Source organism: Notolepis coatsorum (genome assembly GCF_963971535.1).
Source record: "Notolepis coatsorum genome assembly, chromosome: 1".
NCBI classification, from domain to species: domain Eukaryota; kingdom Metazoa; phylum Chordata; class Actinopteri; order Aulopiformes; family Paralepididae; genus Notolepis; species Notolepis coatsorum.
In genome coordinates, this window is record NC_140165.1 from 240,459,340 (window position 1) to 240,477,056 (window position 17,717).

Below are 17,717 nucleotides of genomic sequence, written 5' to 3' on the forward strand. Positions count from 1 at the left end.
CTGGGTATTGAAAATCAACACCGCGGCCCGCCGGCCAACACATCTGACAGTCGATGGAACAAAATCAATATCACCCCAGTATTGAAATATGTCGAGACAAACGATGCCAATTTTCAATACCAAAACATATTGATCGTCTTCCAACAATTATTCACAGTAAAAGTGTTGAAGTCGTCCAGAGATATACAAATATGTGGGAACTGTATTTGATGACACACAGATGTCATCGTAAAACAAAACAAAAAGCCCAGTATTGTCTTAGTCTACGCAAACTCCTTTGGGGTTGACCGTGGAATACTGACAACTTTTTATACTTTTGTTGAAAGCATTTGACCTTTTCATTTATTTGCTGGTTTTGGGGGATGGATGGAGGGAGGGAAAAAGAGATGCTGTTCCTTCATATAGTTCTGTGGTTATTCCACTTGTCTGGTGGAATGCTGGCGCGGCGCTAACACAGTGGAGAGCGGTCTGGCTATCCAGTGGAACAAAAAATCGGAGTGGAATGAAATATTTTCAGATTCAAATACAATGTGTTGCACGCGAGAGGTGTAGACAAACACCGTTGCTAGGTTACCGTCGCACAAAATCTGTTATATAACCTATGGTAGCGAGCGAGCTAGCTAGCTGGCAGGGAGAGAAGATATCGGAAAGCAAAATGGAAACGTTTTTGACATAGTCAGGAACTAAAAGATTAGCTGACTGGCACACCTCTCCCTTGGCTTCACGTCTTTTTTATTTTTATCTGACCTTTTATTTAACCAGGCAGGTCAATTGAGAACAAATCTTTATTTACAATGGCGGTCTGACAAGAGGACAAAATAACCTCAAAGAGTAACAGGGAAAGGGGACAAAACGAATTAAATAAAATGGAGACGGACAATACATACATCACAGAGGTAAGGCTGAGCCCGAACGTTCCAACGTTCGTTCGTTACGCTGGCATTCGGATTTTAATGAATGCCCAAAAGATCCACCGTTTCCAACAACCTAACTCTGAAGTACGGGGCCGTGCGGGAGAAAGAAAGAGAAACAAAATAACTGGAGATAAAATATTCTGGAGTAAACATCGCGCAACGCCTGGGTGAAGTGGCTGGCACGTATGGCATACCCAACAAAAAGTGAGTGCGTTATATGATATTACCGGTATGTTTGACTGCTGTCTTTTCCCTTTATTTTCTTCTGAGTGCTTTGTTTACATGAACAGCCACCACTGTAAACAAAAAATTGTTCACCGATAGACTATGCAATGCCGCCCCCCGTAAAATCTATAATAATAAAATTAATTAATAAAAAAAAAAGTTCTGGCGAACGTTCGAAGTTCGAACCCTAAAAACAGGGTTCGGGGACAGCCTTACACAGAGGTAATGGAAATAATTAAAACACATCAAACAAACCACCACATTTTCATTTCATATTATTTATTCGTACATGGAATTGTTAGTGTCTTCAGTACATATAGTTCACTTAATATGATCCACTAAATTCCATGGCCGAAAGGAACAGGAACAAGAAAATTCCTGAAAAGCTGAGTTATATGGCGCTACGTGAATTCTGCTATAAGCGTTGGCGTTTCTCGCCTGGACATGCTACTATTTCCAAATCAAATGTATATAATGGGTATTATGTTTCATCATGAATGCATGAAAGGGGGGGGGGGTAATTTTTTGATGCTTTGATCGCCAGTAACATTAGTTTTGAACACCACACACGCTGATCAGCTGGATCGATATAAAATCATTGTAGGATCAAGGTGGAATTGACGTCAGATAGTCCTTACCTTTGATCGTGGTTATTCCAAAAAGAATATTTCAATTGTGGGCGGCTAGGTGGTGTAGTGGGCAAGGCACTCGCCACCAGTGTGGAGACGCTAGGATTCGCGTGTTCGAATCCAGCTCTCCACATTGTTTTCAGTTTAGCTGGTCGTCCGCAGTAATACACATTGGCCGTATTACGGGGAGGGAAAACTGAAGGGTGGGGATCGAACGCTGTGAACAAGCGACTCCTACAAGTCGGTTGGTGCGCCTGCGCAGTAGAATCAGGAAGTGTCGTGGGCAGCGTGAGCCTCCCACGCGTTACTCCTCGACACTGAGAGATCGAGCTGCGCAGGTGAAAAGATGCGACTGCTGTTACCTCAAGTACCGGAGGGGACTTGTGCTATGTATGACTTAGTCCACATTGCAGCCGGCTTGTGGGAGGCAAGAAACAGCGTTTGTGACAGGGGAGGGTTGAATTGGATGATACGAAAATTGGGATGGGAGAAAATATAGAAAAATGGGAGAAAAAGTGGATAAAAAAAAAAAAAGAATATTTCAATTGTCTGATCGTGATTTTGAGTATTGATGTCCATCTGGTCCCGGACATAATTTGGCACAATTTATGGATAGAGTGTGCTAGATGCCTTTCGAAGTGGTCGGATGAAGCGATTTACTTGGCTTCAAAGGGTGGGCGATACTGCCACCTAGCAGGATGTGGCCGGTATTGCACTTTGGGGATCTCGGAATGATTTCCTATGATAACACAGAGGTCCGTGAACCTGTAATGAATGAAAATATCGAATAAAAGAAAAAACGACCAAAACCTGAGAAATCTCGGGTCTGGCGCTCAACCACTGGCGAGTTAACCCGGGATATCTCGGGTCTGGCGCTGAATGTGTTAAGAGGAACTTCAAGTGTAATGTTTTAATGAAAAGAGACTAGTAGAAGAAAAAACTATGTAGATGGTTAAAAATCATATAATCATAACACTGCTGTCATTACATGCATCAAAAATCACAGAGGATAAAAACACAATAAAAATAGAACCACTGCCTTAAGCCCCTTTTCCACTGCCGGAACATTCCCCAGTTACTATAGGGACCTTTTGGGGGGGGTTCTGGGACATTATTTTTACCCATTTTATAATCTTTTACTGACTAATTTTGTGCTGTCAGAACAGTCCTAAGTTTCTAGCTTAAGTATTAAATGAGACATTTAATGTATATTTTGCCATTGTCATCTGCTTCCAACCAGGAAATGCAAACATAAATCTAGTGATCTATGCACAAAAAAGATTGATATTTTTAGCAAAATCTTTTGTATAAGATTGTATAAAATAAACGGGGGAAATGTTTGGTTAAGTATTTAAAAATCACTATTGCCTATTACTAGGCAATTCGAGCGCAAAGAAGATCAACAGTTTTAAATACAAGCCTCGTTTGGAAATGCGGCCCCTCTGGACGCACTGAGTGGTCTGTTGCAGGTTCCTGTTCAGTGGGAGGAGTGAGGACCAACATGCAGGGAACATCGGTCTGTTCATTTAACCGTGATCACGGAGATCTGATCACAGAAAAGTGTCCATCCGTGTTCTAGTGAGAGACTGGAATGCCTAGACTCATTTGCCTAATCTTCGCGGGTCTTTGCACCGTGGTGGAAACGCAGACAACAATGGGCAAAAAAAAAAAAAAAGTACAATGAAACGTAGTTCATGGGACTAAAAGTTGCGGGTGATTCTGGTGGAAATGCGGCTTAAACGAGAAGAACCGACTGCACAGGGTGTTGTTAATCTTAGCTGTAAAACGATTGGCGCAACCCGGAGATCCCTCGCGCGGCTAAAGAGAAGACGTATGGTACTGTCGATGATCCTACACATGTTCTTCATGAGTCCTTTGTACTGATGCCTTCGGGGGATGTGTTTCAGAAGCCCCCGCATGTAACACAAACGGAAGAACGATTGGTTTTACTCCAGAAGCCATACGGCTTGTGGACAGCAAACGTATGAATGAATAAATGAATGAATCGTTGCATCTGTATATCGCTTTTCTAGACACTCAAAGCGCTTTACAACGCAGGGTGGAAATTGCCTCCTTCACCACTAATGTGTGGCACCCAACCTCGGGCTATGCGGGCTCGATGGCTGCCTTACACACTGGCACCGGCCACACATCGCATTACACAATGGCCGGAAGGCTCAGGAGACGGGGATTGATATCATCCAATTAAGGGGGATACTTATGGCATGCTCGGGTTGGGATTCCTTTCCAGGGTGCTTAGGAATCTCAACCTGAGCATGACTTAAGAGCGAAATGGTCGCAGTGTGAATATGGTGAATTAGATGTGACCTTTTTGCAACAGAATTGCACAGAACTAGTAATACTACTAGGGGAGCCTAGTAATGTGCAAACATGTTCTTAGTAAACTGATTTATTTATGTATATCAGGGTAACGGGAGCTTGGGGCAAAAATGCCCTTGAAAATGCATCATATGTCCTTGAAAATCGGTTAAGAGGTAAAAGAAATGCTCTTAGTTTCACAATTTATTTTTATCGATTCCCCCCTCACTTTCTTAGTTTGTTATGAAATTATCTGGAGGTATTCATATCAAATAATCAAATACTATTGTAATAATATTATTTTATTCTATTATAATCATATAATATTTTAAATAATACTATGAATTTAACTGATAAGGTTTGGTTTATTAATCCTTGTGTGATCAAACGCTGACAAGTCCCTCCCACCATCTGGACGTGGAGGAAGAGCGATGGAGTGGTTTGGACCAATTGAGGATGAAGGTGATCAGATCATAATATTATTGTAAAGTTTGCCTTGAGACGCTGGCAGCACAAACAGCCAGTGTGAGAGGAGAAACATCTTAGTTCCCCCGAAATGCAAAAGAAAATGCCCCAGAAAATCAAAAAAGCCCTGTAACAAAATACAAATAATAATGAATAATACAATGTTAATTTCGAACCCTGGTGTATGTATATATATTTTCTCTCTCTTTCTTATTATTTTTCTTTATCTATTGTCTCCGGTTTTATGGGGTATGATTGATATTGTCTGTTGTGGTCTCTTGTTTGCAAACCTGTTTGCTTTGAATTGCCCCTTGAGGGACAAATAAAGTATTTAAATTTAATTTTGTTTTCCAGTACAAATTACAATGTGATACAATATATTTTCTTTGTCTTTATCTTCATCACAGTTCAGAATGGTCTCTTTAATACTGCTGCAAGAAATATATATTTTTTTAATGGTATGTATATAATTGCATATGTGTATATCATAAATGATTATACCATAAAAAAAATCCTACCTTTGCATGGATCCAGCCCTACCGGTCAGGTGCTCGTTCTCGCTGTGTTAAAGACCCCCGTCTCCTTCAAACCACAAGTACCCCTGCTGGTCTAGGACTCGTACTGTGATATATTGTGTGTGTGAGGGTAATATACTGAGATATATTGTGTGTGAGGTTGATGTACTGTGATATAATAATAATAATAATTCATTTATTTTGTATAGCGCTTTTCAATGACTCAAAGTCGCTGACAATAGACAAAAACAAAAACAACAGGGAAACGGGGCACAATATGAATACACAAGAACATAAAACCACGAGTAACCGACAACAAATACAGTAGTCAGTAGGGGAGGCAGTCGGGAAGTAAGTAAGGGAAACCGGGGGGGGGGGGGGGGGAAAGGGGGTTGGTAGGATGGAGGAGGGTGGTTATGAGTAGGGAAGGTTGAATGCTAGGAAGAACAGGTAGGTTTTGAGTCGGGATTTGAAGGTGGAGAGTGAGGGAGAGTCTCTGATGGTCTGAGGGAGGGTGTTCCAGAGTCAGGGTGCAGCACGTGAGAAGGCCCGATCACCAAAACCTTTTAGTTTGGATGATGGGACGGTGAGGGAAGCAGTGGAAGAGGACCGGTGGGGCGGTACAGGAGAAGGAGGGTCAGTCAGGTAGGTGGTGGGCGGGGGGCAGGCTATGGAGGGCTTTAAAGGTGAGGAGTAGTAATTTGAAGTTCACAGTGGCCTTAGCAAGTGGAGAGAGTGGAGGACAGGAGTGATGTGGTCACAGGACCAGGTGTTGGTGAGCAGGCGAGCAGCAGAGTTCTGGACCATCTGGAGTCTATGGACGGAGCGGGAGGTGATGCCAGTGAGGAGGGAGTTTACATTTACATTTAGCCATTTAGCTGACGCTTTTATCCAATGTATGACAGGTCATCAGGAAGGGTACAACTCTATCAGCTGAGTAACAATGTTCATCAAAGTGTTGCGTTAGGTTGTGTAGGTTAGTTTATTAGGACAAGTGCATGACCGTAAGGTTAGTTAGGGTTTGATTTTTTATTTTTTTTCCCCATTTCAGATAATGGTTGAAGAAGTGCGTCTTTAGTCGACGGCGAAAGATTGCAGTAGTCTAGGCGGGAGGAAATGAAGGCGGGATGAGGGATTCAGCAGCAGGGGGGGAGAGGCAGTGTCTGATTTTGGCGATGTTGCGGAGGTGAAAGTATGAGGTTTTGATGATGGAGCGGACATGGGGGTCAAATGAGAGGGTGCGGTCCAGGATGATGCAGAGGTCTGAGGACTGAGCCTTGAGCAGGGAACAAAATAAGTACCAGCCAACCGCCAATGGCTGGTAAAAAATCTGCCTGGCTGGTAGTTTTTAAAATCTACCAGCCAAATGGCTGGTAAGTCAAAAAGTTAAGTTTGTTCCCTGAGAGCAGAGCTACACAGCAGTGCGCCTATTTTGCGAGCCGAAATAAGTCTGTGGTTTTTTCTTCTTCTCACAACGGGTCAAATGCATCTAACATGCATTGCATCGTCGCCATTCCTTTATGCCCACATCGCTCGAAATGAACGTTATGTTAGCGTAAGCTAACAAGCTAATCCTGATCAGCGGCAGAGCCATAGAGAACAGCAGACAGTGTGGACTGGGGAAAGGGAAATTGGGGGGGGGGGGGCACTCTCCCTTTCTCTGTGTGTGTGCGTGCGTTTGGAAAGACGATGAAGTCACTAGTCAGGACTCAGGAGAGGAGTATATTGTAGTAAACTGAGGATTACTGAGGATGCACAGATAATGTTGATATTCAAATATAAAAAGGTTTCGAGAGGAGTGGACGTTTGAAGACAGACTAGACTACAATATGATGCGGGGGTGGTGAGTTGAAACAGTGTGTGTGTCCCCGACCCCACTTCTATGTTTAAATAAATTATTTGCATTTAAAACTATTAACGCTGACTCATTCCTTCAGTCCACTCAAAATTATGCTAATATTCCTTATGTTGTTTATGATATTAATTGAAAATAGCATATGAGAGTATTATATAGTAATAATAACACATGGCGATATACTAAAAAGCAATTTTTAATTTTTGGCTGGTAAAAAATCTGCCTGGCTGGTAGTTTTTAAAATCTACCAGCCAAATGGCTGGTAAGTCAAAAAGTTAATTTTGTTCCCTGGCCTTGAGGGACCCCTTGTGTGACTGAGGAGGGGGGAGAGGTGTGACTGGAGAGGGAGATTAACTGATGTCTGTCGGTGAGGTAGGAAGTTAACCAATCGAGTGCTGTGCCCTCAACACCCAGTTGGTACAGCCTTTGGAGGAGGATGGAGTGACGCACTGCATCAAAGGCTGCACTAAGGTCGAGTAGGATCAGGATGTTGAGGGCACCAGAATCAGCGGAGATGAGGAGACATCATTAACTTTGACTAGGGCGGTTTTGGTGCTGTGAGATGGACGGAAGCCAGACTGAAGGGTTTCATAGAGGTTGTTGGACTGGATATGGGAGTGGAGTTGGGAGGCGGCAATGCGCTCTACGGTCATATATTGTGTGTGAGGGTGATGTACTGTGATATATTACCTGTGAGGGTGATGTACTGTGATGTGGCCCCCCCCACCCCCCCTCCTACGTGTATGGCCCAGCGCCTCACGTTAGTGATGGCAGCTAACTCGTATGCGTGCTGGAGGGGGGAGTGAGGGTGTGTGAGGGTGATGTACTGTGATATATTGTGTGTGAGGGTGATTTACTGTGATATATTATGTGTTTGTGAGGGTGATTTACTGTGATATATTGTGTGCGAGGGTGATTTACTGTGATATATTGCGTGTGAGGGTGATTTACTGTGATATATTATGTGTGAGGGGGAATAATTTATTTACTAAATACAATGAATGTACAGTAATCGGTCCTGACAATGGGGCAGACGCATAAATAATTTACAAAGTTCACACATGGTACAATGACCGCAGGAACTCTCATTACAGGGACCGGAGGATCACACACGTTAATGGGGTGTTCAGACCACACAGGCTACAAAACTCTAAAGCGCCGATGGCACACTGACGCAGAGTCGGCCTTTACCGCGTTCCTTGAGCGCCATGGACGTACGCCGTCATCTTTGTGATTGTTTTTAGATTGCAACCATCAAATATTCACTAACATGAATGTTTTACATTAAATGTTATCTGATCTTGTTTTTCCCTTTGTGATGAAATAATTTAACAGTCAAATAGCTCACATACCCCAAGCTCCAATGACATCAAGCTTCTAGCTCAATGCTCAATGTGAGGATATTTAAATAGAGTTTTAGTTGAAACGTACAGGGATCGGGCTCTTATCTTTCAGAAGGAACATAATTTTCTTTGATTTGTTAACTCTTTGTGGCGTTAACAAGGGAAAAGGTCAATTTGAAGCTGCTACTATGTTGTATGTAGGACTTTTCTACATGTATCTAGTAGTAGATACATTAATGTGTATGTAACATTAAACATTCCAGCTGTGGAGGAAGGTAAAGTGAACAACAGGGCTGGATTTTCAGTGAATAATCGGAAACTTGAATTTCTTTTTCACACGTAAAGTTTCAATGTAGCGGGTAAATGAGAGCTCTGGTGTAGAATGTTGGATCACTATTTCTTATGCTGATGTAGGCCAAGTTTCACAGTGGTAAAAACTAAAAACAACTTGGAACAATTGACATCCATTATCATGGCCACTGATTTGAAGCTTGGAAGCATTCAGGTCACCCCCAGTGAGTAAATAGATGAAGGAATGGTCACTGCGACTTATAAATCATTACACTCTCCGACTCTGACAATAAATGCATTGGCTTACACTCATTCTCAAAACCCTCCTTGGCCTGACCCCTCCTTATTTGATACACTGCTCACCATATCTCGCTAACACTTCCTTCGGTCAACCCTCCTTCCAATTTGCTGCTCCCAGCTGTTGGAACGAGATGCGACTTTTAAAATGGACAAATTGATCCCCTCACTATGACAGTTGTTTTATCACAGAGTTGTTTACACCTGCAATGGTCACCCAGCCTTTTAACTGTAATTTGACTGTTCTGCTTCATGTATTACATATCTTGTAATTCTATTTGGTTGTTTGATGTGTGTTTTAATTATTCCCCTTACCTCTGTGGTGTATATCTGTCTCTTTCATATTTTATTTAATTTGTCTCCTTTCCCCGTTACCCTTCGAGAGGCTCTTTTTGTCCTCTCGCCAAGCCGTCATTGTAAATGAGAATTCGTTTTTAAGTGACCTGCCTGGTTGAATAAACGTCTCCTCCACTCCCTCCCCAGGCCTGTACCTCGGCCTTCGCCACCAAAGACCGTCTGCGTTCCCACATGATCAGACACGAGGGCAAGGTCACCTGCAACATCTGTGGCAAGATGCTGAGCGCCGCCTACATCACCAGCCACCTCAAGACGCACGGGCAGGCCAGCTTCAGCAACCCATGTAATAATAAAGGTAGGCTCCTCCCGCACCTCCCCTCCTCCACGTGTTTATACTCCTCTCCCTTTCTCCTCCTTTTCAAACTCCCCTCTGCCTCCCGCCCTGGCATAACCACACAGCGGTTATATCTCGGGCTGGGCAATATGGTGGAAAATAAATGCTGTGATGATCAGGAAGGGTTTTTTCTGCAATAATGATATCTATATATATATATATATATATATATACTTAGGTGTGGGAATTCATGTGTTATAGTCCAGTTAATGGTCATCTTATTGGATTGCATTGTAATTGGAGGGGTGATCAAACTGAAACTTAACATGATTCACATGTATCAAAGAAAAATACCTGGTTCTTACTATATTGCTATATTACCCAGTCCTTTTTACAGCTTACTATATTTATATATTACCCAGCCCTGGTTACATCTTACAATATTACTATATCACCTCATGGTACCAAAGCACCTCAAAGGCACTAAAAAACAAATTACAAACATCTCAAAACAAGCTAGTCAGACTACTGCTTGACCTGACACCTAGAACCCACCTCACCCCTGCCCACTTTGACAACCTAGGATGGCTTAGAGTAGACGACAGAGTACAGCAACATGCAATGGGCCTGGTCTACAAGATACACTACGCGACCAAGGTACCCATGTACATGTCAAAATACTTCCCAAAGGTCAGTGAATACCACGATCACAACACCAGAGGGAGCTCCACAAATCATGTAAAACCCAGATTCGGCTCAAACAAGGGACTAAACACGTTTTGCAATTATGCCACATCAATGTGGAACGCCCTACCCAAAGCTGTAAAGAAATGTGAATCACTACCCACTTTCAAAAACACTCTCAAAAAACACCTACGTGAGACTGCAATTCGAAACTGGCCCCTACAAATGTCCTAACCTAGTTGTACAGTAAATGACCAAGTAAGGCTTTGTCAGTATTCCAATGTACAGTGTAAAATGTGTGTGTCCCCTACCCACCCCCCCCCCCCCCCCCCCCCCCACCTCCAATGTACAGTTTCTACGCCAAATGTATATACACTCTTTTTCTGGACACTTTTGTATCACAAACAGTACTGTATTTGCAAATCTGATATGTCATAAATGTATAGATGTAGCAGTACTGTCTATCTGTATGTCATGTATGTCATATATGTTATGATGAATTGAAAATGGGGGACCCTGATCTAAACAAGACGAAAGTCTTTCTCTGGTCTGCATCCCCTTAACAATTGTATGTATTGAGCTGTACTGTACTGTACCCATTCTGCAATCTGTTAATAAACTTTTCAATCAATCAAAACCCAGCCCTGCTTATACCCAGCCCTGGTTACATCTTACTATATGTATATATTACCCAGCCCTGGTTACATCTTACTATATGTATATATTACCCAGCCCTGGTTACATCTTACTATATGTATATATTACCCAGCCCTGGTTACATCTTACTATATGTATATATTACCCAGCCCTGGTTGCATCTTACTATATGTATATATTACCCAGCCCTGGTTACATCTTACTATATGTATATATTACCCAGCCCTGGTTACATCTTACTATATGTATATATTACCCAGCCCTGGTTGCATCTTACTATATGTATATATTACCCAGCCCTGGTTACATCTTACTATATGTATATATTACCCAGCCCTGGTTACATCTTACTATATGTATATATTACCCAGCCCTGGTTACATCTTACTATATGTATATATTACCCAGCCCTGGTTACATCTTACTATATTGATATATTACCCAGCCCTGGTTACATCTTACTATATGTATATATTACCCAGCCCTGGTTACATCTTACTATATTGATATATTACCCAGCCCTGGTTACATCTTACTATATGTATATATTACCCAGCCCTGGTTACATCTTACTATATGTATATATTACCCAGCCCTGGTTGCATCTTACTATATGTATATATTACCCAGCCCTGGTTACATCTTACTATATGTATATATTACCCAGCCCTGGTTACATCTTACTATATGTATATATTACCCAGCCCTGGTTACATCTTACTATATGTATATATTACCCAGCCCTGGTTACATCTTACTATATTGATATATTACCCAGCCCTGGTTACATCTTACTATATGTATATATTACCCAGCCCTGGTTACATCTTACTATATGTATATATTACCCAGCCCTGGTTACATCTTACTATATGTATATATTACCCAGCCCTGGTTACATCTTACTATATTGATATATTACCCAGCCCTGGTTACATCTTACTATACACACACAACAGATCACCAGGCATCTAGCTGTAGGGTTCAGTCAGGGGCGTATAATCTCCCAGTGTGTCATCCTCCTACTCAGGGGAGGAAATTAGGCCACTTTACTCGCCAAATGCGAGTATTTTTTACGTTTGGCGAGTGATTCATGAAGACCACTCGCCAGTCTGGCGAGTATACAAAAAAATAAAACATTCTGCAATCACTGCACTGGCAAATGGTGCGCGTCTTCTGAGTGTTCGCTTTAGTTGACAGACAGTGCCACGAGAGCACTGCACAAGACCACCCGCGGACATAATAATGTTTAATAAACGTTTGCGCAGTACTGGCCAACCCGCGGACATATAATAATAAAAGTCCCGCGGTACTACTAGGCTAGCCATCAGGAGCACTCGCAAACAGATAACGTTAGATAGCGTCGTCACTGAACCACCTCGCGTACACAATTAATGACATGTTGCGGACAGCCATATCGGTGACAATGTTTAGCTTTTAGTGCCAAATGATAAGAGTCTGAGGCGGAGTCTCAAAAGAGAATGTTGAATATTTATTGTGCAAAAATCACAACATCCTCTCCAACGGAGCCTTGTAGCCGAGTAGGGTATATCTGCAGAGCCACTTGGTAACGAGTGCAACACCGTGTAATGTCCGTGTGGATCGTTGGAGTAGGGTATATCTGCAGTGCTGCAGCCCCGTATAGATTTGTATTAGTATCATAATCAATCACCTGTTGTTGAATAAATACCATTACTTTCTAGTTATTACTTAAAACAGTATATATAAAACAGTAGCTGTATAAAAATATAAATAAAAAAAAAGTATAATTTATATAATTTAATTAAAAAAAATAAGAAAAATAAATGTATGCACTGGTATTTTTGGGACGGTTACATTCACTTTGGGACGGTTAAAATTGTATTTCGGGACGGTTCTGGGACGGTGGTGAAAAAAGTTAGTCTGGAGCCCTGCCATCGAGTATAAGTTACTAAGGACACATTTAAATCAGAGGTGTAATGTTGTCTACTAGAACTGTATACAGTGGTTAGCTTCTAGTTAGCGTTATATAGCTGCTTGCTAGCTAACGTTAGCCCCGTGTGCTCAAAGCAGCCAGCTAGGTGTATCTGTTATGACTATAATGTTTCCGAAAAAGCACCGGACTACGACGTAAGGTTAGACATTTTATTTCATGCTCAAAAGCCCCTGGCTTGCACATCGCAGTCACGAAAGGGGCTAGCTCAACCAGTGCACTGTGTGCACAACCATAGATATCTATGTGCACAACGTCAACAGCACACCAACCCAACTGACGTTACCACAACACTTGACGGTACTTCACAGCACTGTCGTAAGACCACCGTGCTGTCTTAAAAGGCACAGTGTGCCTACCCAGATGCATACACAACATTGACGCGGCTTGACATACAAAGAAGTAATTATCACAATTAGCGATTTTTTTTGTCTGGTAAAAAATCTGTTTGGCTGGTAAAAAAAATCAGATACTCGCCAGTTGGCTGGTAAGCCAAAAAGTTAGTTTCCTCCCCTGCTCCTACTGCTTTCATGGTCTGAGTAGTTTACACAAACTATTTAATTTTTTTTTTTTTTTTTTTTTTACCCTCTCACTCACCGACTTAGTCACAGGAAATGACTCGCCGTCAGCGTCGGCCACAGAGACGTGGGCTCCCTCAGAAGGGATCGCTTTAGTTCAGAGTGACAACGACGTGATTGGTCTTTATTATTAGGCCCCGCTCCTGGCGGGAAGCCCTTTATTCAGCAGATCTCCTTCATGACAGTCTGTCTCCATCTTAATCCCCAGGCACTCATGAACTGAATCCAACCCTGGTGCCTGTAAAGAGAGAAGTGCAAGGTAAAAAAAACACCACGTCGCACTGTTGCCAAGTCTCAACGCTTTACGTTTCTCTCATGATTTCTGTGATGATTCATCTTGTTGTTCTTGCTTAACGATTATTTGAAGTAGATGATGGAGGCGAGCGTGCGGTGGATTTGAGAGACCTGTGTAATTGGATAACCGAATGCACGTTTCTCCGCGAGCGCTTGTTCCCACTCTATGGGTTCAGTGCGTCGTATCGACGCGCAGCGCTGCAGCGGCGGAGGGCCTCACTGTGGCTCTCTGCTCTTAGCCTTTCTGTTTTTTCTTTCCCACTTGTGTGGGTGATGAGTATTTCTGCTGACAGAAACGGATACGTAGCCTATAGCGGGAGATCTGTTATGAGACATTCTGCTCTAAATTTAAAGGGCTTTGCACGTTGAATCCATTTGACGCACACGGCAAACTAGCACAGCTATACGAGCCTCCCCCACCCACCCCGGAGGCATCACGTGACCCCACTGTAGAATAACCAATAATATCCACTCATTGATTGTGCCGATAGGTCTTGTTTAAGTAATACAAATTAATGCCCTGTGCCGATGCGCCACGTTTTAAAGGGATATTACACCCGTTGTGAGAAGTCTCTTGATTCCGCACAAACCATTTTTTTTCTTTTTTAATATATATTTTTTTATTTTCATCCAGAAAGTACTTCCATCAGTGTTTTGGTTTGTTGAGATACGAGGCGCTGGAATGTACAGCTCTTATAGTTGGAAGTCAATGGGGACTCAAACCGTGTCTCTGAAAGATCACGTTACACATTCCGGACAGCTGCCAAACGGTTACACAACACGGTAAACCCTGTAGACCTTTGCATATGTTTCATCTGAATGTATGCGTGGCTGGGAGACATCTGGTACGATAAGGCGAGAATGTGGATGAAACACAGACTCTGGGATAAGCTGGAGGTGTATTATGCTTTTGACTCTGTCGTTACCTAGCGACTGAAAACACGTTTGAAATAATCTATAGAAAGAATGAATATGGTTTTTCAGAGACGCAGTGTGACTCCCCCCGTTGACTTCCACAACCATTACTAACGGATGATAATCTATATGCTTCTAATATCTAAATAATATCTATTGTGACATATATAGACCGTTTCAACTCGACAACATAAACATTCTAAAGGGACTATATTTAATTTCCGTTAGTGATCTTGACAAACACTGGTCTGCCACAGGAAATAAACTCTGGTCCAAGCTGTTCCCTGCCATTGAAATCGTCCATAAGAGAGGCTTCTTAACACTTTCACTACCACACTACAGACGGTAGTGTGATAGTAAAGGGTTAACCTTCTGTAGCGTGGTAGTAAAAGGGTTAACCATATGGTAGTGAAAGGGTTAAAACGAGTGTAGTGTCCCTTTTTTTTTTTTTTAAGCGGCGGTCAAAGGGGAATATATTTTTGCTGTAGACCTTAATCTGCGTTTTCCCCATCGAGGCCAAGTGCAGAAATATGTCTGTTTCTGGCCTAAAAGCAGCGAGACGCCGGTGCTCCTTTGTGTTCCCCCCAGTCTGTCATTAGTCAAGCCAGTGAGCCGTCTCCGCCTCAGCATTTCTGGGCCTTTTTTAAAAGAGTCCAGTTGTGAAAACAAAAAGCTCAATTTCGTTTCCGTCGATTAATATACCATCGGGGTGTCGTGAACCCTGCTAAACAAAAAGAACATGTTTATCCAAGAATGCCGATATGTGATGCAAGACTCTCACCCCCCTCACCCCTCACCCCCCAGTTTTTGAACCTGATGGCCAGATGGCAGCGCTGCCCTGTAACTCTTGTAACCCCCCTGTGTCTGTATTTCTGACTAGGCATAGGTGACTGGCAGTGGAACAACTCAGGGCCACGAAAAGGTAATCCAGTAGATGGTAGCAGAACCCCCCCCCCCCCCCCCCCCCCCCCCCCCCCCTGTCCGTCCCCGTCCCTCAAACCCTCCGATTCACATAAAGCACAAGTGGCCCCATTATTCACCACATCATGTCATTGTATTCAGTTGCATTAGCCTCCTTCAACTAAATGAAAAGACCGGTGCCTCAGTTCAGCTTTTGTATTTACTGTTTTTTATTTTTAATTTTTTTTTGTAATAATGCATAGTTGTAAGGGTTGTAAAGGGTTTCATAAAGCAGGATCAATTAGCTAACCAGGTAATGAGCATGTACAGCTGTTCCATTATGTTCCATAAAGCCACAATCCAAAACACATACAGTAGGCCCAAGTAACGGTTAAATCATACATGCCTGTTGTAATGATAGAAGTACGTGTTTTTGAAATGTGAAGTAATTCAGGAAAGTTAGCTTGTTAGCATATTGATCCTGCTTTTTGAATTTACCCCTCAGGTGAGTTGACTGTAGGAGAGATCTTAAATAACTCGTTCCAAGTCCTAATTGACATCTCTCGCTGTCAAGGTAGGTTTGTCCTTTTGTTACCAGTCCTACCACAGTGGAAAACATAAATGCCGTGTGTTAATGCCAGTTTGACTCAGCTAAGCAACGTGAAGCCAGTGGAGCAGGGTGTGGGGGTGGTGTTGGCTATCTGTGATGGGGAGGGGTGTTGCATTGATTAATGATGATCCAGGCCAGTCGACTCAAGAGCAGTGTTAATTTAGTCAACGAAAATGATGACTAAATATGGTCGTCAGCTAAGCTTTTCCCCCCGACGAAAACGAGACGAGACGTCACTTTAATGGAGATCATGTGACACTAACGTGACGAAATTATTCATGCAATGTCGTTGACTAAAAACGACGCCACAAAATGTAGTTTGCAAAATAAAATATTGCTAAAAGTTTATTCAACATCAACTTAAATTTTACTTGCTACTTGCTACCTAACAGGAACTCGTTTGCCGACAGGAAATAATTGTCCGTGCGGAACCCTTATCCCCAACACATCGTTATGTGGGTGTGTGTCGCTCTAGTTATATGGTCTTAGGGGCACCACTGTTATGCTGGGGGTGTTGTTTCCCCCCGGGAGATATGGGAGGACGGACCGCATGTTATGTTGTTGTGAAGCTAGCGTATTAGCAGGTTGCTGTGTTGTGTATGAGAAGGGAATTATCAACCTGTAAAACCCCATATTGAGCTGCAAATAAAGTACCATACAGAAAAGGAAACTCCTTTCTTCCCTACATTACTGCATGACGGATCGCTACATTATGTTGATCCACCACAATAGAACAAATTAAATAGCTTACATAAGTCTAACCAGCTAGCACTAACGTTAGCTTTTTTTGCTCACAGCAATTTATGAGGCTGTAACTGAGTGGCGAGACAAAATCGAGACTAAACGAAGACTAAAATGCTCAGACCTGTAGTTGACTAAAACTGACTCAACTAAAAATAAATGAAGGTGCCTAAATATGATAAACGAAAAAGAGCATTTGACACATGACTAAGACTAAATAAAAAAATAGCTGATGAAGTTAACACTGCTCAAAAGTCAGAAACACTTTGGTTGCCAAGTGCGGAGGGGTTTTGTCTCGGCGACAGTCGTGCAGCTACATGACAACTCAGTTTATCGCAGCACATAGACGTACCGTAGGACAGTAGTCCCCCGCAAGACGTGTAAGACATAGACGCACCGCAGGACAGTGTAAGACAGACGCACCGTAGGACAGTCCCCCATGGGACAGTGTAAGACATAGACGCACTGTAGGACAGTAGTCCCCCATGGGACAGTGTAAGACATAGACGCACTGTAGGACAGTAGTCCCCCACGGGACAGTAAGACATAGACGCACTGTAGGACAGTAGTCCCCCACGGGACAGTGTAAGACATAGACGCACCATAGGACAGTAGTCCCTTGCTGGGCAGTAAGACAGACGCACCGTAGGACAGTAGTCCCCCGTGGGACAGTGTAAGACAGACGCACCGTAGGACATTAGTCCCCCGCGGGACAGTGTAAGACAGACGCACCGTAGGACAGTAGTCCCCCGCGGGACAGTGTAAGACATAGACGCACTGTAGGACAGTCCCCTATGGGACAGTGTAAGACGCATAGACGCACCGTAGGACAGTGTAAGACATAGACGCACCGTAGGACAGTGTAAGACATAGACGCACCGT

The 17,717-nt window shown here is 42.8% G+C and overlaps 1 protein-coding gene across 4 annotated transcripts in view; it reads left to right on the forward strand.

The window, feature by feature from the left end:
* Positions 1-17,717, forward strand: part of LOC311245493 (vascular endothelial zinc finger 1-like) — a 36,853-nt gene that overhangs the window by 14,867 nt on the left and 4,269 nt on the right. For 2 of the 4 annotated variants that reach the window (XM_084335347.1, XM_084335349.1), the window contains 4 exons: positions 9,337-9,505; positions 13,584-13,634; positions 15,465-15,506; positions 15,990-16,058. In XM_084335347.1, coding sequence (XP_084191473.1) covers positions 9,337-9,505; positions 13,584-13,634; positions 15,465-15,506; positions 15,990-16,058 — 331 coding nt within the window. The remainder of the gene's footprint in view (positions 1-9,336; positions 9,506-13,583; positions 13,635-15,464; positions 15,507-15,989; positions 16,059-17,717) is intronic. The other 2 variants (XM_084335348.1, XM_084335350.1) reach the window with 1 other exon arrangement.